Source organism: Pantherophis guttatus, chromosome 13 (genome assembly GCF_059756535.1).
Source record: "Pantherophis guttatus breed Tessera chromosome 13, ASM5975653v1, whole genome shotgun sequence".
Taxonomy (NCBI): Eukaryota; Metazoa; Chordata; class Lepidosauria; order Squamata; family Colubridae; genus Pantherophis; species Pantherophis guttatus.
Window position 1 is genome coordinate 21127647 of NC_142075.1, and position 27283 is coordinate 21154929.

General features: G+C 46.8%; 2 protein-coding genes across 9 annotated transcripts in view; one reads left to right on the forward strand and one right to left on the reverse strand.

The window, feature by feature from the left end:
• BBS4 (Bardet-Biedl syndrome 4) overlaps window positions 1–6442 on the forward strand; it is a 39501-nt gene extending 33059 nt beyond the window's left edge. For 4 of the 7 annotated variants that reach the window (XM_087878263.1, XM_060689458.2, XM_087878262.1 and 1 more), the window contains 5 exons: window positions 1689–1860; window positions 2161–2230; window positions 3366–3504; window positions 3831–4020; window positions 5277–6442. In XM_087878263.1, the coding sequence (XP_087734389.1) occupies window positions 1689–1860; window positions 2161–2230; window positions 3366–3504; window positions 3831–4020; window positions 5277–5422 (717 nt within the window). In that variant the 3' untranslated portion in view covers window positions 5423–6442. The remainder of the gene's footprint in view (window positions 1–1688; window positions 1861–2160; window positions 2231–3365; window positions 3505–3830; window positions 4021–5276) is intronic. The other 3 variants (XR_009621999.2, XR_015729811.1, XR_015729810.1) reach the window with 1 other exon arrangement.
• Window positions 6443–7030: 588 nt separating this feature from the next.
• On the reverse strand, window positions 7031–25894 carry ADPGK (ADP dependent glucokinase). Of its 2 annotated transcripts, none has more exons than XM_034432580.3 (8): window positions 25540–25894; window positions 22398–22714; window positions 21164–21389; window positions 18041–18103; window positions 17282–17402; window positions 14727–14923; window positions 13294–13392; window positions 7031–12777 (listed from the first exon to the last, which is right to left on the reverse strand). In XM_034432580.3, exons 2-8 carry the CDS (start codon window positions 22688–22690, stop codon window positions 12229–12231), a joined length of 1548 nt encoding a protein of 515 aa, XP_034288471.2. In that variant the 5' UTR covers window positions 22691–22714; window positions 25540–25894; the 3' UTR covers window positions 7031–12228. The 2 variants fall into 2 exon arrangements, with proteins under 2 accessions (XP_034288471.2, XP_034288469.2); XM_034432578.3 differs by having other exon boundaries at window positions 7031–12780; window positions 25540–25871.
• Window positions 25895–27283: the final 1389 nt, after the last annotated feature.

The following is a 27283-nucleotide window of genomic DNA, read 5'->3' on the forward strand; positions in this document are numbered from 1 at the left end:
ACACACAGAGAGAGAGAGACACACAGGGAGAGGGAAGGAGGGTATATCTTGTTCGCCCTGACATTTGGAGAAAATAAGAAACAGCAAGGAAGGGACCCCTGCTGTTTCTCCATTTCCCCGTTGCACGTTCTGCCTCTGGCATCTTCTCTCCGGAGCTTCCTGATTTGAAGGATTTGCGAATACTCGATCAGGCGCCAGAGCCTCTCAGTCACTGAACCTCCAACCTCGTTCTTGAGGGTTTTGGGCCGTGCGCCTCGGGGGGGGGGCACACACACACTGACACACACTATCAAGACCCTTGATAGTACAGTGGTTTAATGCACCCTGTTATTAAGACCAGCTGCCTGCAATTTCTGCTGGTTCGAATCTCTCCAAGGCTCAAGGTTGACTCAGCCTTCCATCCTTTCTAAGGTAGGTGAAATGAGGACCCAGTTTGTGGGGGCAATAAGCTGACTTTGTATAAATATACAAAAGGATGAAGGCTATTGCTTAACGCATTGTAAGCCGCCCTGAGTCTCCGGAGAAGGGCGGCATATAAATCAAATTAAAAAAAACAAAAAACTGTTTGATATGCAAGCTGTTCCGAGCGAGGGTCCGCATTGTAAGAGGATTTATTTCCCCACTAAGCAATTAACAGTCCGGGCACCTCTTTCCCTTTTTTAAAAATCTGAACTATTTAGCTACATTGCCACATTCGACACTTGATTGGCTCTTTTCTAGCCAAAAATGACCATGAATGAACGAATGGTCTGATTTCTCACTTTATCAGAGAACGAGTATTTATTTGATTTTCATCCCACCTTTATTACTTTAGAAGTAACTCAAGTAACTCAACTGTTACTTCTACGTACATAATACCTCTTCCTTGTCCTATTTTTTCCCACAACAGCAACATTATGTAGTGGATTGGGCTAAGAGAGAGTGATTGGCTCAAAGTTATCCAGCTGGTTTTCAGGCTTAAGGTGGGACTAGAACTCACTGTCTCCTGGTGATTGGCCCCAAGTTACCCAGTCTGCTTTCATGCGTAAGGCGGGACTAGAACTCACTGTCTCCTGGTGATTGGCCAAAGACACCCAGCTGGCTTTCATGCATAAGGCGGGACTAGAACTCACTGTCTCCTGGTGATTGGCCCAAAGTCACCCAGCTGGCTTTCAGGCTTAAGGTGGGACTAGAACTCACTGTCTCCTGGTGATTGGCCCCAAGTTACCCAGTCTGCTTTCATGCGTAAGGCGGGACTAGAACTCACTGTCTCCTGGTGATTGGCCAAAGACACCCAGCTGGCTTTCATGCATAAGGCGGGACTAGAACTCACTGTCTCCTGGTGATTGGCCCAAAGTCACCCAGCTGGCTTTCAGGCTTAAGGTGGGACTAGAACTCACTGTCTCCTGGTGATTGGCCCAAAGTCACCCAGCTGGCTTTCAGGCTTAAGGTGGGACTAGAACTCCCTGTCTCCTGGTTTCTAGGCCAGCACCTTAACCACTACACCAAACTGTCCCTCAGTGGATGGATCAATCAGAATAAATTGAATTACATCTCGTTATGTTCACCTTAGCCAGGATTTGCAAGTGAAAAACAGGATTTCTTTTGGAGAAGGACAGTGTTGTTTTGTAGAGGCATCCAAGGCCCAGACGGTGGCCTTGGAGCATCCCGGTCTTCTCCCTTAGTGACCAAACAATGTTCTTCTACAGGCCATCAGCTGCCTGAAACGGGCAAACTACCTCTCACCCTTCAATTGGAAGACCCTGTACAATCTCGGGCTGGTCCACCTGACAATGCACCAATACGCTTCCGCCTTCCACTTCATCAGCGCAGCTGTCCATCTCCAGCCAAAGTTGGCAGAAATTTACATGTTGTTAGCAGGTATCAATGCTGCACCTGCCCTCCACGCCTCCTTACTTAAAATTCTGATTCCTGCCTCCAGAAACATCTGCTTGCTGCGATAGCTAGTAGTCATTGATATTGTATTTTAGACATACAGTTCTTATTAATGACCTTCTTAAAACAATTATGCTAAGATAATTTCACCGTAAGAGTGAGGATGACGTTCATTCTTTAAATTGAAAATGTCATTGGTTCAAGGGTAAAATATAATCCAGTTCTCCTCCATATTAGGTAGATAATAAACCCTTCTGTTTTTTTTTCTTTCCTTCCTTATTTTAGTTGCCCTAACAAATCTTGAAGATCTTGAAAATGCGAGGCTAGCCTATCAAAAAGCTTCATCACTGGACACGTATGTCTTCTCTACTTACTTAATTTTAGGGAGGGCCTCCTCTGAACTCAATGAAAAGCGATGCTGTTAGACCAAGGGTGTCCAGCCGTGGCAACTTTTAAGAGTTATGGACTTCAATTCCCAGAATAGCAGTCTTCCAGTATTTGAGGGGCTGACACAAAAGAAGAGGGAGTCAATCTCTTCTCCAAAGCCCCAGAAGGCAGGACAAGAAGCAGTGGATGAAAACTTATCAAGGAGTGATCCAATCTAGAACTAGGGAGAAATTTCCTGACAGTGAGAACAATTAGCCAGTGGAACAGCTTGCCACCAGAAGTTGTGGATGCTCCATCACTGGAGGTGATCACATGACTGAGATAGTATAGGGCCGTAATGGTGAACCTATGGCACGCGTGCCAGAAGTGGCATGCAGAGCCCTCTGTGCCGGCACATGTGCCATCGCCCCAGGTGAGATCTCCGTGGCATTCCTTTCGTGAGCTTCTGTTTCCCTGCAAATAATAATAATAATAATAATAATAATAATAATAATAATAATAATAATAATAATAATAATAATAATTTTATTTCTATACCGCCCTTCTCCCGAAGGACTCAGGGCGGTGTACAGCCTATTTAAAAACACAAGACAAAACAACAGTTAAAAATTAAAATGATTAAATAGATTTGGCTCAATTAAAAACCCCAGAAATTTAAAATACCCCAATTTAAAATTATTATGTTGATAGGCCAGCCTGGCGGAACAACAGGGTCTTCAGTGCGCAGCAAAACACCCGCAGTGCGCAGCGAAACACCCGGAGGTCGGAGATCTTACGTATTTCCGGGGGCAGAAACAGAAGCTCACGAAAGAAAAAGATCTTACCTCTTGCCGTGCTGCCGGTGTTGGGATGCCCTGCCTCCCACCAGCCAGCTGGTCTTTGGGTCTCTGCTGTGCATGCACGCATGTCCACGCATGTCCGCGCATGTGCATGTCTACACATGTCCACACATGTGCACGTTCGCACATATAATCCTTTCAGTATGAAAAAAACTTGGTGACTACAATGCAATTGGTCACATTTGTCTACTTTCTCCATTAACTGGCCAAATAAACCAATGTTTCTTATTTCAAGGTTAAGACTGTGTTTCTTCTGGCTTACAGGGGCAACCCGCTCATCAGTCTGAATTACGCAATCCTGCTATACAATCAAGGTGATAAGAAGGAGGCTGTTGCTCAGTACTATGAGATGCAAAGAAAGGTCCATGCGTTAAAAGAGAGCACCCTGGATTTTGACCCCGAGGTATGTTGATTGTAATCTACTAATGGGAGCTTCCACAGCAGGGGAGCAGAGTGGTTGACTTAAATCAGAGGTGTTCTGTTAGAGAAGACACCTCTGTTACTGAAAGTAGTATCTTCTTAAACCTGCACCTTATTCAAGTCAGAAGATTCCATTTCTGTCCCTCTCAAATATTAAAATGGCTTCTGGCAACCGCCGACAAATCGATACCGTTTTCTGAATGGATATATAAGCATCTCTCGCGGTTCTCTTATTTCCTTCAGTGAAGCCAAAATCTGCCTCAGGATTTGACCAGGCATTCAATTTTCCTTCTTCTTTTGCATGGCCAGATGGTGGACATAGCCCAGAGACTGGGCACTTCCTTACAGCTTGGAGAGGTTGCAATATGGGCCAAACCTGGTAAAGACTCAAAACCGAAGCCACGAGGGGCTGCATCCAGCGCGCAGCCATTGGGTTCCAATCAAGCTCTGGGGCAGGCAATGTCTTCCGCGGCTGGCTACGCAAAGACCATGAGTCAAGGTAGGTCTTCTGGCCCTCATTGGCTTAAGCAGAATCCGTCCTGCCTTCTCAGTTCTTCTCAAGAACTCCAAGAACTGGGGGCTACTCAATCAAGCTTGGTTTCAATGGCCCCTGACATATCTTGGCAATGGTTGGTTGGCTGGTTTAGCTCAGGGGTCTCCAAACTTGGCACTTCTGGGGAATTCTGAGAGTTGAAGTCTACAGGTCTTACCAAGTTTGGAGACCCCTGGTTTAGCCACATCTTTGTATCTAGTGTTTCCCCAGCCTAGATTAAAAGGAAGGCTGGCCATAACTAGAGATAGGTAGAGCATCATATCTTGATTCCATAGCCGTGTCTTCTCCTTCATATCAGATATTTATTTATCTATTTTGATTGGAAGCTGCCCAGAGTTGATTGAAAGATGGGTGGCTATATAAATATTTGAAATGAATAACTATTTAAACCACATCACCTCCCATCTCACAAAAGTGACTCCCGGCAGCATAAGGTAAAAAAAACCACAATAGTTTAAGCACAATTGGGGCCACCAACATAACACAACACGGATAAAAAAAAAAACATTAAGCAGCAGAGCTCCTCTGACCCAAATAAGGGGAAGGATAAGAGGGAAAACCCTCTGATGAAATCTCAATTCTGCTGCACAGAAAAGTACCCGCATAAGATTTCCCTTTTGTCTTGTTGATGGCAGGGAAGCAGAGAGAGAAAGAAAGAATATGAACAGGAAAAAGTAGAAAGGAAGCCTACAGCACGTTGCCCAGTGTCTCTTCAAGGTAGTGGCCCCGGAGTGGGGGAAGGAGAAGCAGTTGAGTGATTTAAGAACCAAATTCAGAGTTGTAAAATTGTACATACGAGAATTTTTTAATTAAAGAAGGAAGCAAATAAAAGAAAAAGGGTGGTAGGGCAGAATGAGAAAGTGGAAAATTCTTAACTGATTAATAAGCCTTAATTGAGTCCTTCAGTGCATCCCTCTATCTGAGGGTGATGGACAGTTAAAAAATACCAAATATAAACTAATCCTAAAGGGACATCCAAATGTCTCAAACCTCTATAGACGTTTACCATATTTCAGTTCCTTTCGTAATGAGAAAGCATAACAGATCCATAAAATAAACTTAAGTGGTGGAGATCAAGAATGAAGTACAGAAATGTTGACCTTCCAGCATCAGAAAAGAAGCGATATCAATACACATTTCACTGCTTTTTAACCGGAAGAGAATATTGGTATCGCTGCTTTGTGCTCTCTCTCCTTCTCCAGTTATTGGAAGCTCAACTCGTCTGGCCAAGGTTCCTTCCTTACCTTTGGAGCCTAAACCCAACGAACCTCCTCCTCCTGAGGAACCCTCATCTACTCTAAAACCACAGAAGCAAATTCAACCCATCGAAGAAGCTGAGGAATCTTGAAGAGATGGCCAACTTGGAACTGCTTGTAGAGTGGCCTATTCCACCTATTGGATGCATAGGGACAAAGTGCATTTAGTATCCTACAAACCTTGCCCCAGACCAAAGAGTGCAGCAGTCCTCTCGCTCACAATTACCTGAGGAGATACTTGGAAGTTGTGTTGTTTCCTTAACATTCCACACGTAGGCTAATGAAAGATGCCACAAAGATAGGAACAAGGTTTGAGTAGCTTTCCCTGGAAGCCATTGGACCTTCATAACAGGAAGAGAAGTGAGTTTATTAAGTTTCTACTAAGAGATTTTGAGAGTATAAACTAGAGGTCTTCAAACTTGGCAGCTTTGGTTGAAGTCCACACGTCTTAAAGCTGCCAAGTTTGAAGACCTCTGGTATAAGCCCTTTCTAGTCTCATATTTTTCTAGTGATACCGAGTTACTTTTTGGTAACATTTTGAGCCATACAAGCTGTGATGGTGCAGTGGTTAGAATGCAGGGTTGTAGGCTAATTCTGCTGACTGCCATGAGTTCGATCCTGACCGGCTCAAGGTTGACTCAGCCTTCCATCCTTTCCGAGGTTGGTAAAATGAGGACCCAGATTGTTGGGGGCAATAGGCTGACTCTCTAAACTGCTTAGAGAGGGCCGTAAAGCACTGTGAAGTGGTATATAAGTCTACAAGCTATTGCTAGTGCGACTTCTGGACTCATCAGCCAACTGTTCTATTGACAGTTAACCAGAGGCATCTATTTGTATATTCCTCAAACAAATAACTGGGTAGAATCCAGCTGCTTTTGTATGACCTCTGTGTTTCCTGCCACTTTTGAACCCCGTGGAAGCACCTAAGAGGAGCAGATTTCATTTTCCTTCACCAATCCCTTGATGGTGGAATTTACTACTAGATGACATACGTAGTAGAGAAGTACGTAAGTGCTCGCTTCAGCAGAACATATACTAAAATTGAGACATACATGTATTGGATGTGTTAAGGATTCTTTTGTATAAATAAAAATGTGATGAATTAACTAAAATCCCTTCTACTGTATATATTACTTTCCCCATGTTATTGAACTCCCTTCCATTGTGAATTTAGTATGGTCATTTGGCTGGTGCACAACCAGAAGCAGCTGTGGGGTACGTGTGTATGACAAACACGACAACAAGTGCGGTGCCATAATTCTCACTCTTTCCGCGCACACATCATCTTGTTGCATGGAGACACAAAAGGGGCAGAGCTCGCAGTGTGACAGCACAACGTGTTTGTTCATTTTAATGAAAGCATCAACTCCTTTGGATGTCTCTGTCCACACCTCCCGTGGGGGCGCAGTGGTCAGAATGCAGTACTGCAAGCTATTTCTGCCAGCTGCCGGCAGTTCGATCCTGACCGGCTCAAAGTTGACTCAGCCTTCCAACCTTCTGAGGTCGGTAAAATGAGTACCCAGATTGCTGAGGACAATAGGCTGACTCTCTAAACCGCTTAGAGAGGGCTATAAAGCACCGTGAAGCAGTATATAAGTCTAAGTGATATTGCTATTGCACTGCTCTGTTATGGCGAGAAGCAGCATCGTTAGCTTTTTGGGGTATCTGTGAAGTATAAAAAAAAAACACCGAGAGGCCACTTTTGTACATTAAATGCAAAACAACATTTATTGAAAGCACCATTGCACAGCATTGTAAGATTTTTTTATACACCCATATATATATATATAATCGAGACCTCGTATATGATTAAAAAAATACTTATTTCATAGGAACTGTGCAGGCAGAATACTTTGGCAAAAAAAGCTATTCAAGACATCTCTTCAGAGAAGGCTCCTAAAAATGGTCCACTCAATCCCTGCTATTTATTTATTGGAAAGAAGGAAGGAAGGAAGGAAGGAAGGAAGGAAGGAAGGAAGGAAGGAAGGAAGGAAGGAAGAAGAAAAAGAGAAAGACACAGTTTTCACGTCACAGTTGAGTTTTGCAACTCTATGTTTCACAACTGCCTGGCGCCAAGAAAAATGGATGCCAATGCTTTATCCTAGGGCTGTCCCAACCTTGGCAACTTTAAGACCTGTGGACTTCAGCTCCCAGAATTCCCCATGCTGGCTGGAGAATCCTGGGAGTTGAGGTCCACAGTGCTTAAAAGTTGCCAAGATTGGACACCCCTGGTTTTAGACCTATTTAATCTACGCAGTTTAAAGCACTGCATCTCCTACACTTGGACCTCCAGCCAACAGCTCCCTGAGAATTTGGATAATATGGTTGCAATGAATTACTTTTGATTCGAATGAAAACGATCAGGCGAAGGCTATGTACAAGGGAACCATAGGAAGAAGCCTCCTGGGATTCAGAAAAGCTCACACATCTGTAATTATAATTTCTTTTAGCAGTCAGCCTGGGCCATCACCTTGTAGCTCAGTTCTCCCCTTCAAATATATTTGGGCAACTACAGAATTTCTACCTCAGATGTCAGCTGGGAGTTTTAACTCCATCCACACTTGAAGGAGGTCATGGGAAGGAGGATAAAGGAAGTTGTGTAAATCTTTAACTGGTATTGCTGCTTTGCTTTAGTGCAGGGTTCACCAAACTTGGTAATTTTTAAGACTCGTGGACTTCCTCAAGCTGGATGGGGAATTCTGGGAGTTCAAGTCCATGAGTCTTAAAAGTTTCCAAGTTTGGAGGCCGCTGCTCAACCGTGGTGTTTTTCAACCTTGCCAAATTCCTCAGTCAGAATTATAGGAACTGAAGTCTACACGTTTTGACCAATGTTGAGAAACACTATTCCAGTGGAACAGATAGGGAAAGCTATCAAGGATCTGCCAAAAATGGACACTTTTTTTGGGTACAAACAATACACTTTAAAAGATCTCAAGTAAACTTGGCTATCTTCCAAAGTAGAAGGAATGCAGTAAAGCAAAAAGGCCACAGATAAGGAAACGTGGGAATGGAACGTTAGATCAGGCAATGGATCTCCCAATCCAGCCTGGATGATTGTTAACTAGGATTAAATTGCTAAAAAAAAAAAGAAAAAGGCTTGCTACGTTTGTACAAGATGGAATAGACCTTGAAATCTAAAAGGAACTAAGACAAGGAACGGAAACGACAACCATGGAGTGTTTGTCTCACATAGACACCAAATAGTGGCCCCTGTGGAATTAAAGCAGTGCATCGTTATAAGCAGTGCAAAATCTGTAGACCAGGGATGTCAAACTCAAGGACTGGGGGCCGGATCTGGCCCACGGGGTGCTTAGATCTGGCCCGTGGGGCTGCCCTGGAAACAGCAAAGGACCAGCCCACATGCCTCTGCCAGCGAAAACGGAGCTCGGGTAGACCGCGCGCAGCCCTCCCGAGCTCTGTTTTCGGCTGCAATGGCCTCCTGCAACCCTCTGCCGGCGAAAACGGAGCTCGGGAGGGCTGCGAGCACTCAGGACACCACAAGGGCCCCTGACACGAGTGATGTCGAGCTGGCCATGCCCACCCTGGCCACGCCCCCCCCTCCCGAGGTCAAACACAACCCTTTGTGTTTGACACCCCTGCTGTAGAAGGAAGCTGCACATTTAACTGCCACCATTTCTCATAAAAAAAGCAGGTACACAAAAAAAAAAGAAAAGAAAATACATATTCAAGTCTTCTAATTTTTTTAGCTGCTAGTTCCTCATTGCCACCATTCTGGCGTTCTCTCTTCCAACTGGACTTCGAGTAGAAGCCCACCCAAAGGGGTCCCATTTCCATTGGAGTTCTTGCCTATTCAGTCAGGCAAAGAAAACGGCACCCTGGAAATGACAAGTATGAAACGTCCATACACATACACACACACACACACACACCCCGACGGTCTCGATGCGAGCCGTTATCGTTGCTTTCCGGTGAAAAGATAGGATCCAATTTTTCCAGAACAGGTTCCAAAGAAGCGTTTCAAGTGAACATCTATTCCGTCTAAAAACGTGTCCGTTTCACGGGAATGCAACATTTTGGTAATTTCAGCCGGGGACAGGGATGAACCCAGGGATGGGCTGCTGGGGGTTCGCAGGGGTTCGGGAGAACCTCTAGCTAAGATTCTGTGCAGTTCGGAGAACCCCCAAATCCCACTCCTGGCTGGCCCCGCCCCGCCTCTCCCCTCCCCTTCCCGGAGTCCCCACGTGGCCCGTTTTGGATGCAAGTAAGTGAAGGGCGTGTGCGGAGGCTCAGGGAGGGCAAAAAACGGGCCTACCGGACGTTCGGGCCCGTTTCTGGCCTCCAGAGCCTGGGGAGGCTGTTTTTGCCCTCCCAGAGGCTCAAGGAAAGCCTCCGTAGCCTGTGGAGGGCAAAAACGCACCCACCCACCCCTGGCCATGGTGTGGGAGGCAGACTAAGCCACGCCCACCATGGCCACGCCCACCCAGCAACTGCGCAGAGAACCCCGTGCTAAAATTTTTGAAGCCTACCCCTTGATGTACCCCCGCTTTGAAAACGAATAAATAAAACGTACTGTCTTGAGAAAAAAATTTCAGGTGGTGCTATTTTTCTAATTGAACCTTGAGTCTGAATAAGTTTACAATGACATTTTAAATTTTTTTTAAAAAAATGGGAAAGTCAACAGAACACAATACATTGCTTAATGAAGGTCACTCAGCAACCACTTGGAAGTTATGACGGGCCCCACAAAAGGTACTTACGACTCGATTTACAGTTCTGATACCCTCCCCAGGAATGTGATTATATTTTGGTTGCTTGGCAACCAGCTCGCATTTATGGCTGATTGTCGCATTCTGTGCATACTTAAAACCATAATTTTTTGGTGGCTTTTGACCATTTTGGACATTTGCTTTCTGGCAAACCCTCCCCGCCCCCGCCTTTGGATAAAACAGATTTGCTTAACAGCCACATAAAGTTCACAAAATCGGGCGCAGCCACATGGTAATCTGTTTAACCAAAACTTACGGCCATAATTCCAGACTCAGTCGTGGTTGTAAGCCTAGAGCTACCTCTGTACATTATTAAGGTCTACTGGCATTAATCCCATTCTCTCACAATCATAGGGCAATCTGAAGATTTCAGTTCTGTTGTTAGTTATATGTTTTATCTCGCCCTTCCTCTCTGGGACTTAAAACCCACTCCTTCCTCTCACAACCACGATATAAATGGCAACCACTGAAGTCTTAACATAGTGGAGTGGGAATTACTGAGCACAGATTTAAATCTGAATTTTTGCAACCAAGCCTCGCACCTGGGCTGGCTTTTGCCCAGCAACTGGCAGATTCTGGATTTTATTTATGTTAATAACTCATATGACTGACCCTCTCATATCTGTTGTTATGTTGTTACTGTTGTTATGCTGTCCTGCAAAGAAAATGATGGAACGAATGATTAAAGTCTACGTTCCTGACAGCCTAAGACTTTATGCTAATATAGCAAGCCAGAAATGCTAGCAGCTCAGTTTTCTTAATCAAACGTCAGTTTATAAAAAAAAAACCACGCCATTTGTGGTCGCTTATTAGGAGCCATTTTAAGCAAGAGCTACCTCGGTATTGTGGCCTGCTGGCGGCCAGCAAAGCTGGCAACAGAGTCAAACAGTGAGGAGTTTGGGGAGGAACTTGGGCCAGTCCTGGGGGCTGGGGACGAGAGCTCTGCATCGGAGGCAGAGAGGGGGCCAAGGCCATCTGAGTTTTGTGCAGCCTCCGGAGTCTGATAACAGCAAGGCAAAAAGAACAGCGGGAGCCTGTTCCCAGTGTGCACATGCACAGAGCTGCCAGACGACAAGAACAATTAAGAAAACAGGGTCGACTTGGGAGTAAGGCTTGGAGATGATTGGCCCCTCCCATAAGACATAAAAACGAAGCGAGCTTTTGCTGGAAGCAATTAGTTCATCTGGCCGATTCAACATTTGAAAATTCTGTTTGTGACTCTGTGCCAAGTTTGGCCTTGCCCTGCGTCTGGAAATTAGCTCTCTGGCAGCGTTCCACGTGAGATAGGTGGGTGTTGATAACCTTCCTCCGAAAAGACTGCTTATCAAGCTTTGCAGACTGTAAACGAAAGTAATTTACAGTTGTATAAATAAAAGAGGCATTGCGGGACTAAGACTGTGCTTTTATACTTTCTAAGGAAGCTTAGGTCAGAACGCTTGGCATTTTGCACAGACGTTATTGCAACTTGTTCTTGTACGATGCTTAGAAGTCAGCAGAAATATACGGTAGGCTCTCCTTTCTCGTCCTTGCCCCCAGCCTTCACTGTTTAGAGGAGATAAAACTGCATCGCATTTGAGAATCGCCTTGCCAAGAAGACAAGACCTTTGAAAGTAGTAGCAACCACAAAAGAAAGAAGGAATTAGAAGGAAATGCTTTTGATATTTTGACAGCAGCTCTCAGTCACTTATATGAGCCTAAAAGAAAACCCCTTTCCTTGCCTCTTAACGGGCTGGTGCCCCTTTTGGAAGTAGGAAAGTGAAAGGGGAAATACACTGATCTTCCAAATAAGTATAGAAGCTTGTTTTTACTTCTGCCTGGCTGATACGATCCTGAAAAGCATTCCTATATCCCACCTGGAATAATCAGGCACCACAAACAACCTCCCTTTAGAAATTATAGCAAATTAAATGGGCTTAATCAAAAATAATAATAATAATAATAATAGACCACTTTGCTTTCGTGCTCCGGCCAAAAAGGACTCCCTTCGGATGAACCATCCTCCCTGACGGTTGCGTTATAAACATTCCTATGGCAATAAATCCCAAATTCTGGATAGCATTTATTGTCCGTCCACCCACCCACCCCCACTCTCTTTGGTTCCTGATCCAATCTGACGTCCCAGCCTGTACCTGCTTGGTCCGATATTTTGGAGTGATCTCTTTATTCGGTGGTTAGTGAGGATGGATTTCCGAATACAGGAGTCCTTCAGCAGATATGGCGTCCCCGAGGCCCACAGTCCGCAGGGGGCTTTTACAAACCAGCACGGGGGTGTAATGGAAAGAGATGCCATTCCGGTGCCACACCGATATGGGCTCCTTTGGGTTTAAGGAGACTCTGGAGGCCCCGTCCGTCTTGGAAGTGGCAAACTCCAGTGGTGCCTTCAGGAACACTTTGTTGGCGTCAATGGTCTGGGTGGCACAAGCTTGGGTCCCTGCCACCCTCGCTCCGGCAGCCACGGCAGCCACCTGGTTGCCCCAATAGCCGTCCACGGTAACCAGGAGGTGGTAGGCCAAAGTATGGAAGTGGATCCGGGTGAGATCCGAAGCCTTGGCTGAAGTCCTCCCGTGTTCTTTCAAGATCCAGAAGAGGATGTCGCTGACCATAGCCACGTCTGGGATGCCGTTCCAGGAAGTTAAGGAGGAGTGAGGTCCCGAGGTTGCCTGGGTGAGGAACAGCAGCTCTTGTTCGTTCAAACCGATGGAGCTCACGAGAAGGAAGATCTGCTAACAGACAGACCAAGTGATAGGTTGGCAGTCGGAGGCGTCCAGCTTCTAAAGATTAAAGCAGGGGTGTCCAACCTTGGGACTTCAGCTTCCAGAATTCATGCATGGCCGGCCAGGGAATTCTGGGAGCTGAAGTCCACAAAAGTCTTAAAAGTGGCCAAGGTTGGACACCCCTGGATTAAGGCATAAAATATACTGGAAATGAAAAACATAGCTTTGGATCAAGCATGCCAAAAGACAGCTGGTGTTCCTTGCCATCTGAAATAATTGACTTTGGGCCTGTGGGATCCATGGTGACCTGCCTTTTGGTACTGTACACCTGGATCCCGACCTGTGACCATGCTGGTTCCCGACTCATAATATGTAAAATAGGCAGGTTGTAATCTCCAAGCAAGGTCTTTCCTTCCACATGAAACAATTTAACTCTGCCTACCGCATCCCAGATACTTTAAATTCATCTCACAACTTCCATCTCTTCTGAAGGTGAGAAGAGGCTCCACCATTGTGATTTACCTGGTGAATTATGTCTCTCATGAGGTCTGGGTCGGTCATACCGGCTAATTCCAGATGGATCGGGACGTCGGTGGGAATGTCAGAAATGGAAGTTACGGCCTGCAGAAACACACACACAGATGCATACCTAAAAAATTCAGATTAGGAGAAGCATATGGGAGGATAGCAGAGAGAGGAACCATCAAATGGAGTCAACTTCTTTCTGATTGAATGTTGCGTCAATGAGTGGTTGGTATCCCCTTACCATATCCCCTTACAGAGCAAAAGGAAGTATTTGATTCATCTTCTTAGACCAGGAGTTGGCAACCAGCAGCTCTGGAGCCGCATGTGGCTCTTTCATCCCTCTGCTGCGGCTCCCTGTTGCCAATCGGCTCCACAATTGATAGGGCTTTCGGTTAGGACAGGTAGAGAAAGGTGCTAGGAGGTGATTCTATGGTGCGCTAGGAGGTGACTCTATGGTGGGGGAACTGGACTTCCGGTTAGCTCCAGAATTGAACGGGGGGCTTCTGGTTAGGACCTTTGTGGCTCTTGAGTGTTTAAGGTTGTCAACCCTTGTCCTAGACCATCGTGCTGGATGCCCACTCCCATCATCACCAGCATGGCAGTCAGGAGAAGCTCCAAACTGGAGGATAATGGATTAGATTCTATCCATAAAGGACCAGATCCTGTCCTTCCTCCATCTTTACGGTCATGACTGACAGATCTGTGGGCCAAGGAGAATGGCACCCATTGGACAGCATTGATGCACCAGCAAGGAGGCTGCTGATAGGCCAATGCCCAGGACACCCCATCCTGGCTCTCCCCTCATCCTAGGACCTTGCTTGAGGCTCAGGCTTGACAATCTCCTGTCTGTCCAAATATTCTTAACTCGTAGACCGTACAAAAACCGGATGGGCCACATTTTGCCTGCCAGCCATAATTTGCCAGTCTCTGGACTGCAGCGTATTTCATTCCCAGCATCCTGACAATAAAGTTCTATCTATAGTCTTTTTTAATTTCTTTTTATAAGGGACACTGTGGCTCAGTGGCTAAGACGCTGAGCTTGTCGATCGAAAGGTCGGCAGTTCAGCGGTTCAAATCCCTAGTGCCGCGTAATGGGGTGAGCTCCCGTGACTTGTCCCAGCTTCTGCCAACCTAGCAGTTCGAAAGCACATAAAAAAAAATGCAAGTAGAAAAATAGGGACCACCTTTGGTGGGAAGGGAACAGCGTTCCGTGCGCCTTTGGCATTGAGTCATGCCGAACACATGACCACGGAGACTTCTTCGGACAGCGCTGGCTCTTCAGCTTTGAAACGGAGATGAGCACCGCCCCCTAGAGTCGGGAATGACTAGCACATATGTGCGAGGAGAACCTTTACCTTGTTGTCTTTTTAAGTAACAAAAAAGTTGTAGGGAAGTTTTTAAAAGAGAAGGCAAAGCATTTTGGATCTTACCTCTCGGAGCCTCCTCTGGCGTAGCTCTTTGGTCTGTCCTTCCATCATATGGAACCCTGAAAGCACCACCAGGTCTGGTTGAAATTCCTCCAGGCTGGACACGAATACTTCCAGCATGTTCATGGCCCCGTTGGACAGGTCATGGGAGAAGATGAATCGGTTGGCATTGGGCGCTCTCAGCTCTCCCCATTCTTCACCTGATGAGCACAATACCCCCCCAACACACAAAAGCCCAGCATTACACGGAATCTTTGCAGGCACACCTTGCATTCGTGACAGCTCTTAATAGAGAAAAGAAGGGGCGACACGATATAGCACTATTCCAGTATTTGACAGGCTCCCACGAAGAAGAGGGGGTTAATTTATTTTCCAAAGCGCCAGAAAGCAAGACAAGAAGCAACGGATGGAAACTAATCGAGGAGAGAAGCAACCTGGAATTAAGGAGAAACTTTCTAACAGGGAGGACAATTAACCCGTGGAACAGCTTGCCACCGGAAATTGTGGGTGCTTCATCACTGGAGGTTTTTAAGAAGAGACTGGACAGCCACTTGTCTCAAATGGTATAGGGCAGTGATGACTAACCTTTTTGCAGTTGTGTACCAAAAGTGGGGGGAGTGGGGGGGGGTCACGCACATGATGGCACTGTGGGCCCGGTAGACCCGTTTTTCACCCTCCCCAGACTCCAGAGGCTTTCTTGGAGCCTGGGGAGGGCGAAAACGGCCTTCCCCACCCCCTGGAGGCCCTCCGGAGGCCGGAAATGGCCTGTTTGCCCATTTCCGGTGGGCCCAAAAATCAGCTGTCTGGTGCACGCATGTGTGCCAGAGCTGAGCTAGGGCAATGCTCGCGTGCCCACCGATATGGCTCCACGTGCCACCTGTGGAACGTGTGCCATAGCTTCACCATCACAGGTATAGGATCTCCTTGCTTGAGCATGGGGTTGGACTAGAAGACCTCGCAAGGTCCCTTCCAGCTTTATTCTGATTGATTCTGTTATCAGGAAAGGAATAAACTCTCCCTGTAGACAGTGTGCCGTTAGGCCTCTCGTAGTTTTGGGACTTCTGCCAATCAAGTAACTTACATGTAGTCCTTGAGTTACAACCATAACGGAAGCCTGTACATTATGGCTGTAAGTTATGACGGTCATGTGACCGAGCCAATATATACGATCTTTCTGGCAGTGATCATAAATCAAGCACTGCAGCCATTAAGCAAATGCCACACTTGTTAAGAGAACAATAGTTGTAAACATCAGTTTTGAGGAAAAATACTGTAAATCTCAACCACGTGGTCAGGTACTTTCTCTTTTTAAAGCAGAGCTCTGCCTATTTACATTACTGGAAATTTCAGGCCCGGATGGACTCAAAATATTGCTGAAGAGTAGAACGTTATCATGGCAGAGATCGAAGTCCGGTTAAAGAGCACATCTCATGAATTAAGTTTCGTGGCCAAACCTTTTACCTTTGGCAAAGTTCCACCGAGCAGGCTCACTGCTTGCCTCTCACTCCCCCGTTTGATCACACTGAACTCGAGTTCTAAAGGGAAAATCCATTACAGATTGCAATCAATTTGCCAGTGACGGAGATGCTTTCCTGCCCCATTGTTCCCAGATGGGCAACAGGGCACAGTGCATCTTAAAAATTTCTTCAATATTGACAAATGTGGTTTTTTTGTTTTAAATTTTTTTACTATTTTTGTATTTGGGCATTTCCCTGTTAGAAATTCAATATAATTTTTGCCACTGCACTCTAACCACTGCATTCTAACCACTGCAATGGTGCAGTGGTTAGAGTGCAGTACTGCAGGCTACTTCTGCTGACTGCCGGCTGACTGCAATTTGGCAGTTCGAATCCTACCAGGCTCAAGGTGGACTCAGCCTTCCATCCTTCCGAGGTGGGTAGAATGAGGACCCAGATTGTTGGGGGCAAGAGGCTGACTCTGTAAACCGCTTAGAGCGCGCTGTAAAGTGGTATATAAGTCTAAGTGCTATTGCTATCTTCCTTCCTTCCTTCCTTCCCTCCTTGTGCTTAGAATGCAGCATTGCAGGCAAACTCTGCCCACAGCCAGCAGTTCGATCCTGACCAGCTCATGGTTGACTCAGCCTTCCATCCTTCCGAGATTGGTAAAACGAGGACCCAGATTGTTGGAGGCAAATATGCTGACTCTGTAAACCGCTTAGAGAGGGGCTGTAAAAGCACTGTAAAGTGGTATATAAGTCTAAGTACTATTGCTTTTGCTATAATCAATCAGAGAGTTCTGTGATGATCAAATCTGAACCTAAGATATCATGGTTAAGTGGTGGATTTGTGATGGGTGTTCAGGTGACAACCGGGGGGTGGGGGGTGGGGGGTTTCATTGGCCACATCAGTGCTGTGTTTCTCATCCTTGGTGACTTGAAAACAGGTGGACTTGAAGCTTTGCTGGCTGAGGAATTCTGGGTGCTGAAGTCCACACATCTTCAAATGGCCGAGGTCATTAGCGATTACAATATATTAACGAGTATAGTCCTTTATGCTACTCCAGCAATGACCTTTTTTGGATCTTCAAGTGGCACATACCTGCTTGGTATTCCAAAATAAGATGATATTCGTCTAATTCTTGCAGTGATTCTGGAGGGACCATTACGTTCTCGTCAAGCAATTCATGAAGCTTGGGCCCAATTGGGCCACAAAGCAGAACCTACAAGAAGACAGACCGATAATAATGTCTTGCAAATTAACCGCATTCTTAACAGATTTTTTTTCCAATTTTGATCCTGGTCATTTAGAGGCGAAGGGTATGCTGGCAAAAACATTTCTAATTGATAAATTAAAAACAGGACTATCAAAGACACTCACGCCTGTCTGCAGAGCCACATTTCTTCTTTTGGGGTTCTATTGCTGAAGATCTAAATTTGGCGAGCGGACGTGTGTCATTTGTCTGTATTATCATAAACTACATTATTCAGTGGTGGGATTCAAATAATTTAACCACCAGTTCTCTGCCCTAATGATCGGCTGGGTGGGCGTGGCCAGGAGGTGTGACAGGCAGCACTTGGCCTCCTGCACCCCTCTGGGAGCAAAAACGGGCCACGGATGGGCCATACCACACCCCCCACACCCTGTTTTGGGCCTAGTAGGCCTCCCTGCACTTACCTGGGAGCCAAAATGGGGCGTGTGGGGACTCCTGGAAGGGACAGGGCAGGGAAGGGTGGGGTGGGGTGAGGCCAGCCAGCAATTTAACTACCGGTCCGCTCGAACCGGCCCGAACCGGCTGAATCCCACCACTGACAGTGGGACAATACAATTTACACTTACAGGTAAAAGAACAAAGTTTACCTTTAAGTCTGGATGTGATGCGATTTTCTGGCCAATGAGAGCAGCATTTCCTCCTACATACAACTGCAAGAGAGTAAGAAGTTACTGAACCCCACTTTCCAGAGAGGGGGCATTGTTAAGTCTTTGGCCAATACCGCCATATAGGGAGATAGGTGCCATTTTAAAAACCAACCAATTACATTCAAGTATAAGGTTTCTCCAGCCAATGCCATTTTCCAGTGCTGCAGATTTCTGCACAGGCAATTTTACAAGTATGGTACATAAAATTGAAGGGGGGGGGGATGGTGAGAACAGGTAAGATTGTTTGCGAAGCTCTCTTTGATTATGAATCCTCAGTTCCTGGATATATCTCTTTATCCAAGCTTTCTGTTCCTTGACATATTTGCTGACTCTTTGCAGCCATTTTCAGTTCTTCGCTGCTTTCAGTTCTATTTTAGCTCTCTCATCTGCTGGGCATATTCTTTTGATGAAGAACAGAATGCAAACTCAATTAAAAAAAAAAAAGACAACTAATCTTCATAAGCAACACTCCACCGCCCAGAGAGAACCCGCAGTCTTCCTGCTTCCAGAAACACATTCTGGATCAGCATCAGATATCAGCTAATTCCAGTCTGCTACTAAATCTCCCAAAATAAGTACAAATGAGGTGACTGTGTGCTTGTTTGTACAGAAGCGGAAAAAATTCACACAGAGAGAGAGAGAGAGAGGGAGAGCGCAGCTCGTGCAGAAAGCCCTCCAGCCTCTCAAAGGTCTCGTAAATGTGATAAAATGTGATAAAACACAAGAATTTTTAAAAGCCTAACCCAAATTAAAAGTGAGATTGAGCAATGACAAAATAAACTGTCAACTCACAAGTGGATCTAGAGCTTCTGGTGCAGCTGGCGGCCAACAACTAAGCATGACTTTGCAGAAATTTACATAGCTGTAAATTTTAGAAGGTTCAACTATCAGCCTGAAATTATTGAGGCAACACTGGATTAAGGTAGCCTTTAGAAAACTGGCGTTTTATCTGTAGCACTAGGCAGAGTTTCACATTTTCATCCTTCAAACCAGCTGACCACGGCTAAAGGGAGATTTAATTACAAAGGCTGATTTGCTGATAGCAATTTCATCCCCATGCAGGGTTGCAGAGATATATATATATATATATATATATCCCAAATGCCTTTATTAAAAGCAAATTAAAAGGGAAAAACGCAGGAATCAACTCCCGCTGACCACATCCAAGCGGTTTCCTTGGGAGCATTACATCGGAAGTATTTGCCAATGGCTTTCTTTGGCTCAAATGATCTCCTTCGGCACATTGTGCAAAGATCCCACTCTCTGGAAAAAAAGCTTTCATGGAATGGGGAAGGTAGAAGAAAAGAGAAGGGGAAAAAAATAAAAATAACCAGCAGCAAACTCAGTACACTGGAAGAGCTGAAGGACCCAGTTAAACTGTCTTGGAGAAAATCTAAGTAGCTACTATAGTTGACACTAATTTGATGGTACATACCCATGTTTCCCTGAAAATAAGACCCTGTCTTATATTTTTTCAAACCCCGAAATAAGCGCTTGGCCTTCTTTTTGGGGAGGTCTTATTATTTTGGGGCGCTTGGAGCAAGACGGGGCTCCTCTTGCCGTCTTACCTGATTTCCAGCTCTGTCTCCCTAACCGTAACCAGAGGACATGGCGGGGACCGGCTGCACATGTGGTTAAATATTTTTGGGGAGGGCTTATTTTAACGCATGCGCTCAAAAGCCCGATTGGGCTTATTATCCAGGGAGATCTTATTTTTGGGAAAACACTGTAATTAATCAACAATAAGACCTGGCTCTCTTGAAAAGTCTACACTGCTGGAAAAGACAGAAGGAAAGAGAAGAGGATAAGTAGCAATAAGAGTGATGGACTTAGTTACCATAGTAACGGCAACACCTGTTGGATGGAAGACTTGAAGGACCAGGTTAGGAACGGATCCCCCACGGAGAAAATCGATGTGGTTGCTAAGAGTCAGCAATGATTTGATGGCACATAATGAACCAATCAATCGTTGGGAATCTTTCTTCAACTTTCCCAGTTTAACTCTGGAATTCCCAGGAGATTCAGGTGGATAAGCAGCCCCAAGATCAGGTAATGGCCAAGGCCAAAAATGCTTTTTAAAAACTAATTTAAAAATATAGTACACTATACAAACTGGGTCTTTCTTTCTTTTCTTTTTTTTTAAGAAAACAGGAGTCTCGTCATTTAAAACCACCACAAAATGAAATATGGGGCATGCCTGACTAGCTTGGGTAGCTTACGTTTTATAAAGTCACGCATTATCAGATCGTAGTTAGTTGGCAAACAGTCTTTTTAAAACTCGGTTGTTTGAAGATAGGTGGATTTCAACTCCCAGAATCCCCCAGCCAGAACTCTTGGGAGTTGAAGTCCACACATCTTAAAATGGCCAACACTGCAATAGTCTAACCAGGGACCAAGACTTTTGTTATTTTGGACATGATTGTCGGTAATACAAAAATGGGTAGAAATATTGTGGCCCACCAGCGGATTGTGGCCTGGCAGCAGATTCAGACAGTGAGAGGTTGGGGAGGAACATGGGCCAGTCCTGGAGTCTGGGGAAGTCTCTGATGAGGGCTCTGCGTCAGAGGCGGAGAGGGGGCCAGGGCCGGATGCCAGTTATCAGCTGCCTTCGGAGTCGGACATCAGTGAGGCAGACAAACAGCTGGAGCCTGTTCCCGGTGTGTGCATGCACAGAATTGCCAGACCAAGGGAACAGCTAAAGAACAAGGATCGACTTGGGAGTAAAGCCACAGGTGGACGATGAAGTTTTGAAGATATCGGCCTGGCAGCTCTCCAAGCCAGATAAGGTCTGTGACTGTAAATTCCCCCTTGAAAGACTTGGCTGGATGTGAATGAGAAGAATTCACAGTAACTTAATAAAAAGGGTTTTTTGTCGGGACAAGGAGTCTGCTTCATGTTCTTGGGAAGCCTAGGTCAGAACAAGTAAAATGCAGCACTCGGATCTGGAAAGGGCAGGAATGCTTTGGATCCTTAACATCTTTGGTTCGGGTTCAAATCTTGCACGCCTCTAGAAAGATACCAACTGAGCCCACGAAGATCTCCTTTCCCAAGCGAAGAGCTCACCTGTGCGCCAGGGTAACTCGACGCCGTTTGCGCGATGCGGTGGAAGGCATCCGCGTCATTGAAGAAACGTTCTGCAGCAGCCCCCTTCCCCATAAAATGGAGGAAGGCTTCTTCCAGTTCGGCAGCGGAATGCAAGACTGCATGGTCTTTCCCAGCCTCACCGTGGAAGCCGAGGGCCTGCAGCAGCTTCACCCCAGACAGCACCACGTCCACGCAGGCGTTGACCCTGAAGAGAAGGGAGAGAGAGGGGCCATCTCGGCTCAGGGCTCCACACAAAACCCACCCATTCGGATGGGGCCTTCTGCCTTACAATCAGGGGTGAAATGCTCCAGGTTCGGACCGGATCACCCGATCCGGTAGCGATGGAGGCAGGTGATAGCAGTAGATAGTCCAGGGATATTCCAATAACAAAGTCTTCTTACCAGTCGTTGTAGTCATACACAATAAACAGTTCCAAACAGTAGCAAACACAGCAAAGAGCAGTAAAGATCAGCACAGAGCAATAATGATCAGCAAGGAGAAACAAACCATGTTTCAAGCTCCCTCTTAAGGACATTGGCTACAGAGCTAACCAATCAGGTCACAGTATGATGCAATACAGCAATACAGTCTGAAAGTTATATTCAGGGTTCATATATTGCCAACCCAACAAGTTAGGTAATTATCATTTCCTAACATAGCCAACTCGATGTCACTCACTTCCACCAGTCACATGACCCCCCCCTTGGCCACGCCTACCCAGCCAGTCATTAGGGCAGAGAACTGGTGGTTAAAAAACACCGGGAACCACAAAATCCTTTTGACATATCTCTCTCCCCTCCCTCCCTCCCTTCCCCCTCTCCCTCTCTCTCTGTATCTCTCTATGTCTCTCTCTCTCTCCCCTTCTCTCTGTATCTCTCTCTCTCCCCCTCCCTCCCTCTCTCTGTATCTCTCCATCTCTTCTCTATCCCCTGATGCTGTCATCCTTACCTTCTCAGGCGAGGCGAGGAGTGACTGGGAGGGGAGAGCGAGGGGTGGGGCCAGCCAGTGGTAGGCTCACCCGACAGGGAGCCACAGCAGAGGGCCCAAAGAGCCACATGCGGCTCTGGAGCCGCAGTTGCTGACCCCCTGATTTAGGCAACCATCTCTCGTGCTGATATTTTTTTAAAAAACGCAAAACCTCAAGCACCGTTAAATGTGGGCATCCTTCAACTCTACATCACCCAAACGAATCGGTCGATCAATCAATCCTTACCCCACAGCCACTCTGTTCCATTGCTTGGCTGGCCGGGTGATGAGGGCATCCCAGGCCTCTGCCATGCTGCCTTCTGGGGACCCCAGGTCCCCCCGAAGTTGGTACAGGAAGGGTCCCGAGAGATGCTCCCACAGGAAATCCGGCCAAGCGGGGTCCAGCCAGAAGACGTAGCCGGTGGCCAAGGCTAGCACAGCCACACACAGGGCCTTGTGCCACATGGCGAAGTCTCGGATTCTACTTGGAAAGGGACTCAAAAGGCCGGCAGCGGTCAAAGGGGCTTCAGGGATTACCATCCATCTGGGAACAGATGCCACTCTCTGAAGAGAAAGAATAGAATTCAACTGATAAGCGGAGTTTGTACAGACGAAGCTGCCCACAAACCCACTTTCTCATTTGTCATTTGCCCCCCTTCTTGGGGGAGAATTCCAGATGTTTCGATTCCCAACTGTGGTTCTGTTTGGTGCTTTGGCAACTTGAAAACAATCTGTAATGAGGGGAGAGTGACTCGGAGGAATGGGCTGGGTAGGGGCGGGGGAATGTAAAAAGCAGAAGAAAAAATTCAAAGAACGATGCCTACCAGTTTTGCAATAGCTTGTATGACATTTAAGAGTACCTGGTGGTTGTTGTTTTTTTAAAAATTATTTTTATTGTACAGGTAGCCCACGACTTATGACCCACAAGGGAGCCCAACATTTCTGTTGTTAAGTGAGACATTTGTTAAGTGAGTTTTGACCCCTGTCACAGTTGCAATGTATGGCTGTGAAAGTTGGACCATAGTTGAAAGTTGGACTAGGGGAGACATGATAGCAGTGTTCTAATATTTCAGGGGTTGCCACAAAGGAGGAGGAGTCAAACTATTCTTCAAAGCACCTGAGGATAGAACAAGAAGCAATGGGTGGAAACTAATCAAGGAGAGAAGCAATTTAGAACTAAGGAGAAATTTTCTGACAGTTAGAACAATTAATGAGTGGAACAACTTGCCTCCAGAAGTTGCGAATGCCCCAACACTGGAAATTTTTAAGATGATGTTGGATAACCATTTGTCTGAAGTGGTGTAGGGTTTCCTGCCTAAGCAGGGGGTTGGACTAGAAGACCTCCAAGGTCCCTTCCAACTCTGTTATTCTATTCTATTCTATAAGGAAGGCTGAGCACCAAAGAATGGAGGCCTTTGAACTCTGGTGCTGGAGAAGACTCCTGCGGGTCCCTTAGACTGCAAGGCCATCCAGCCGGTCAGTCCTGGAGGAGATCAACCCTGACTGCTCTTCAGAAGGCCAGATCCTGAAGATGAAACTCAAATGCTTTGGCCACCTAATGAGAAGGAAGGACTCCCTGGAGAAGAGCCCAATGCTGGGAATGATGGAGGGCGAAAGAAGAAGGGGACGGCAGAGAAGGAGGTGGCTGGATGGAGTCACTGAAGCAGTTGGCGTGAGCTTAAATGGACTCCAGAGGATGGTAGAGGACAGGAAGGCCTGGAGGAACATCGTCCATGGGGTTGCAATGGGTCGGACACGACTTCACAACTAACAACAACAACAACAGTTGTTAAGTGAATCACTGCTGCTGATACATTAGTAACCCCGTTATTAAGTGAATCTGGTTTTCTTCTTTGTCTTGGCTGGTCAAGGTCACCAAAGATGATCCAATGACCTTGGGACACAGCAAAGGTCAAAAGTATGAACCAGTTGCCAAAGCCTCTGGATTTTGATCACATGATCCTCCTGGGGAGGCTTCCAAGGTCTTTAACTGTGAAAAAACCAGTCCTAAATCCCTTTTTTTCCCCAGTGTCGTTGTAACTCTGAACGGTCGCTGAATGAGCTGTTCTAAATCAAGGACTACCTGTATTAGCTTTGGTGATTCTGCCTTACATAGAAAAACACAGTGTGGCTTTGTGAATGAGCATTATTCACTTTGAGGGCGCTGTGTGAGTGTGTGAGAGGTATGTGGATGATGGGTTTTTTAGTCGTGAGCGTCTGGATCGTGCTACGTCTGGAGGTCTCGCCGGTTGGGGATAATGGGAAAGGCAGAAGAGCCCGTCTCCAGGCTGGACGAGGGTCCAGGGAAAGAGGCTGCCATGGCTGGGGATCATGGGAGCTGCCGAAAAGGAAAGGGCTTGAGACGATGGGGGCTGTAGTCCAGCGTACCTAAAGGAAGGGAAGAGGAGCAAGCAAACTGGGGATGATGGGAGCTGCAGTTGCATAAGCCCGGAAGTCGATAGGAAGAAAGGAAGAGGTTGAGATGCTGGGAGAAAGGGAAAGGAGCACGCTGGCTGGGGATGATGGGAGCTGCAGTTGCATAAGCCTGGAAGTCGATAGGAAGAAAGGAAGAGGTTGAGATGCTGGGAGAAAGGGAAAGGAGCGTGCTGGCTGGGGATGATGGGAGCTGCAGTTGCATAAGCCCAGAAGGAAGAGGTTGAGATGCTGGGAGAAAGGGAAAGGAGCGTGCTGGCTGGGAATGATGGGAGCTGCAGTTGCATAAGCCCAGAAGGAAGAGGTTGAGATGCTGGGAGAAAGGGAAAGGAGCATGTTGGCTGGGGATGATGGGAGCTGCAGTTGCATAAGTCCGGAAGGAAGAGGTTGAGATGCTGGGAGAAAGGGAAAGGAGCATGCTGGCTGGGGATGATGGGAGCTGCAGCTGCATAAACCTGGAAGTCGATAGGAAGAAAGGAAGAGGTTGAGATGCTGGGAGAAAGGGAAAGGAGCATGTTGGCTGGGGATGATGGGAGCTGCAGTTGCATAAGCCCAGAAGGAAGAGGTTGAGATGCTGGGAGAAAGGGAAAGGAGCATGTTGGCTGGGGATGATGGGAGCTGCAGTTGCATAAGTCCGGAAGGAAGAGGTTGAGATGCTGGGAGAAAGGGAAAGGAGCATGTTGGCTGGGGATGATGGGCGTTGGAGTCCCATCTATCTGGAGGGCCCTGAACGATGCTCAGCGGCTGGCAACCCTGCCCAAGCCCACCTGGGAAAGGCCAGGAGAAGGAAGGGGGATGGGGATGATGGGTTTTGGAGTACTACTCAACAGAGGATCCTGCCTCCCTTCCCCCTCCCTCCCCCCCATCCACTGCCAAGCAGGCACCCCGGATTTCTGCCGCCCTCCGCCGAGAGACCCGGGGAGGCCGGGCAGCAGGAGAGCCGCAGGGAGCATTACCGTCCTGGGCCGCCTTCGGCCGGGGGCTCCGTCCAGCCGCCGCCGCTACCGACACGTTCCACCACGGGCGCCCGCTACGCCGTTTGCGTCCCTCGGCCGCGCCGCCCCGCTTCCGCCGCCGTAACTTTCAGTAGGGAATAAGCGGAGCTCCCCTACGGAAGCGGCGTAGCGGGCTCGGCAGGGTCGCCTCTCAAGGGCGCAGCGGCCTTTCCAGAATGCGGCAACGGAAGCGTAAAAGCGGCCGGCCTTCGAGAGGAATATACCAACTTTCCGCAACAGACGGGGGTGGGGGAGTGTAGGGGAGAATCCAAAACGACTATGAATCGTGCAGTAAGCCGATGGGATAAAAGGAAGCCCCGCCTTTTTTCGGAATGAACCATTAGGAAGCGGCGGCGGCGGGGGGGGGTGGAGGGATAAAACAGGAGAGTATATAAAGGGCGAGACAGCGTGACGTTTTATGATGTTTTTTTTTCTTCCCCTTTTTGCCAGCTTGCATTGGTAACACAGATCTGATCTGATGGCTCTCTCGGTCCAAAGGAGCCAGCGTGCCTTTGCTAACCTTGGATCTCATTCAACAAAGGCAGCGCTGGCCGTTGCAAATAGCTTGAAATAGATCTATCCTCGTCTCCCTTTATTTCTTTATCAGCAAAATCTTGATTAACTGATGGACTTGATGTTTGCAGATTAGTTGGCTGTTTCATAACATCCTGTGTGGCCGAGGTCCTAGCCCATTAGTCTTTTGTGTTGTAACAACCTGGGTAATGGGTTGTGTGGTAGCAACCTGAGCTCTGGTGTTGTGACATCCTGAGTCCTGTGCTGCAACATCCTGGGTAGTTGGCTGTGTTGTAACATCCTGAGCTCTAGTGTTGTGACATCCTGAGTCCTGTGCTGCAACATCCTGAGTCCTGTGCTGCAACATCCTGGGTAGTTGGCTGTGTTATAACATCCTGAGCTCTAGTGTTGTGACATCCTGAGTCCTGTGCTGCAACATCCTGGGTAGTTGGCTGTGTTGTAACATCCTGAGCTCTAGTGTTGTGACATCCTGAGTCCTGTGCTGCAACATCCTGGGTAGTTGGCTGTGTTGTAACATCCCGGGCTTTGGTTTGGCTCCAAGTCTGAGGTCTTGTTATGTCCTCATATATATTTGCATGATGCATTCACGAGCTTTGCGCACCGTCCAATCACGGGCACTTTAAAATATTATGATGCTTCATTTCAAATATTCAGAGATTACAAACACCTGCCCTGCTAAGAGCAACCCCTCTGCTCCTTTGGACCTCGGTTCCCATCATCCGTGCCAAGATCCCAGTTGCTTAGGGGAAAACGGGTTACAGCACTGAACAAAAACCGGAGCTCAGGGTGATAATTATTGTAGTCCAGAAACTCTGAAGGGCAGCAGGTCAAAAAAACAAAAACCCTTTGTCCCTTTTTATCTCAAAAGCCAAAAACTGCATCTGAATCAGAATCAGGATGGAGCTTGAAGGGACCTTGGAGATCTTCTAGTCCACCCCCCGAATGACTGTGTAATTCATTTAACAACTAGTTGATTCATTTAACAAATGTTATAAAATCAGGTGCAATTCAAACAATCACCTCGTTTAGTAACGGAAATTCTCAACTCCTTTATGGTCATAGTCTAGAACAGTGATGGCTAACCTTTTATGACCCCCCCCCCACTCTCCCCCTGCTTTTGGCATGTGATGGCATGGTGGTCCTGGTAGACCCATTTTTTTTGCCCTCCCCA

Excerpts from the sequence above, each read along its gene's own strand:
- ADPGK (XM_034432578.3), bottom strand. The coding sequence starts at position 22,690 with ATGGTAATCCCTGAAGCCCCTTTGACCGCTGCCGGCCTTTTGAGTCCC. Across the intron at positions 21,390-22,397 it reads TGGAACAGAGTGGCTGTGGG|GGTCAACGCCTGCGTGGACG; the intron begins GTAAGGATTGAT and ends CCTTCTCTTCAG. Across the intron at positions 12,781-13,293 it reads TGAGAGACATAATTCACCAG|CAGATCTTCCTTCTCGTGAG; the intron begins GTAAATCACAAT and ends TCTGTCTGTTAG.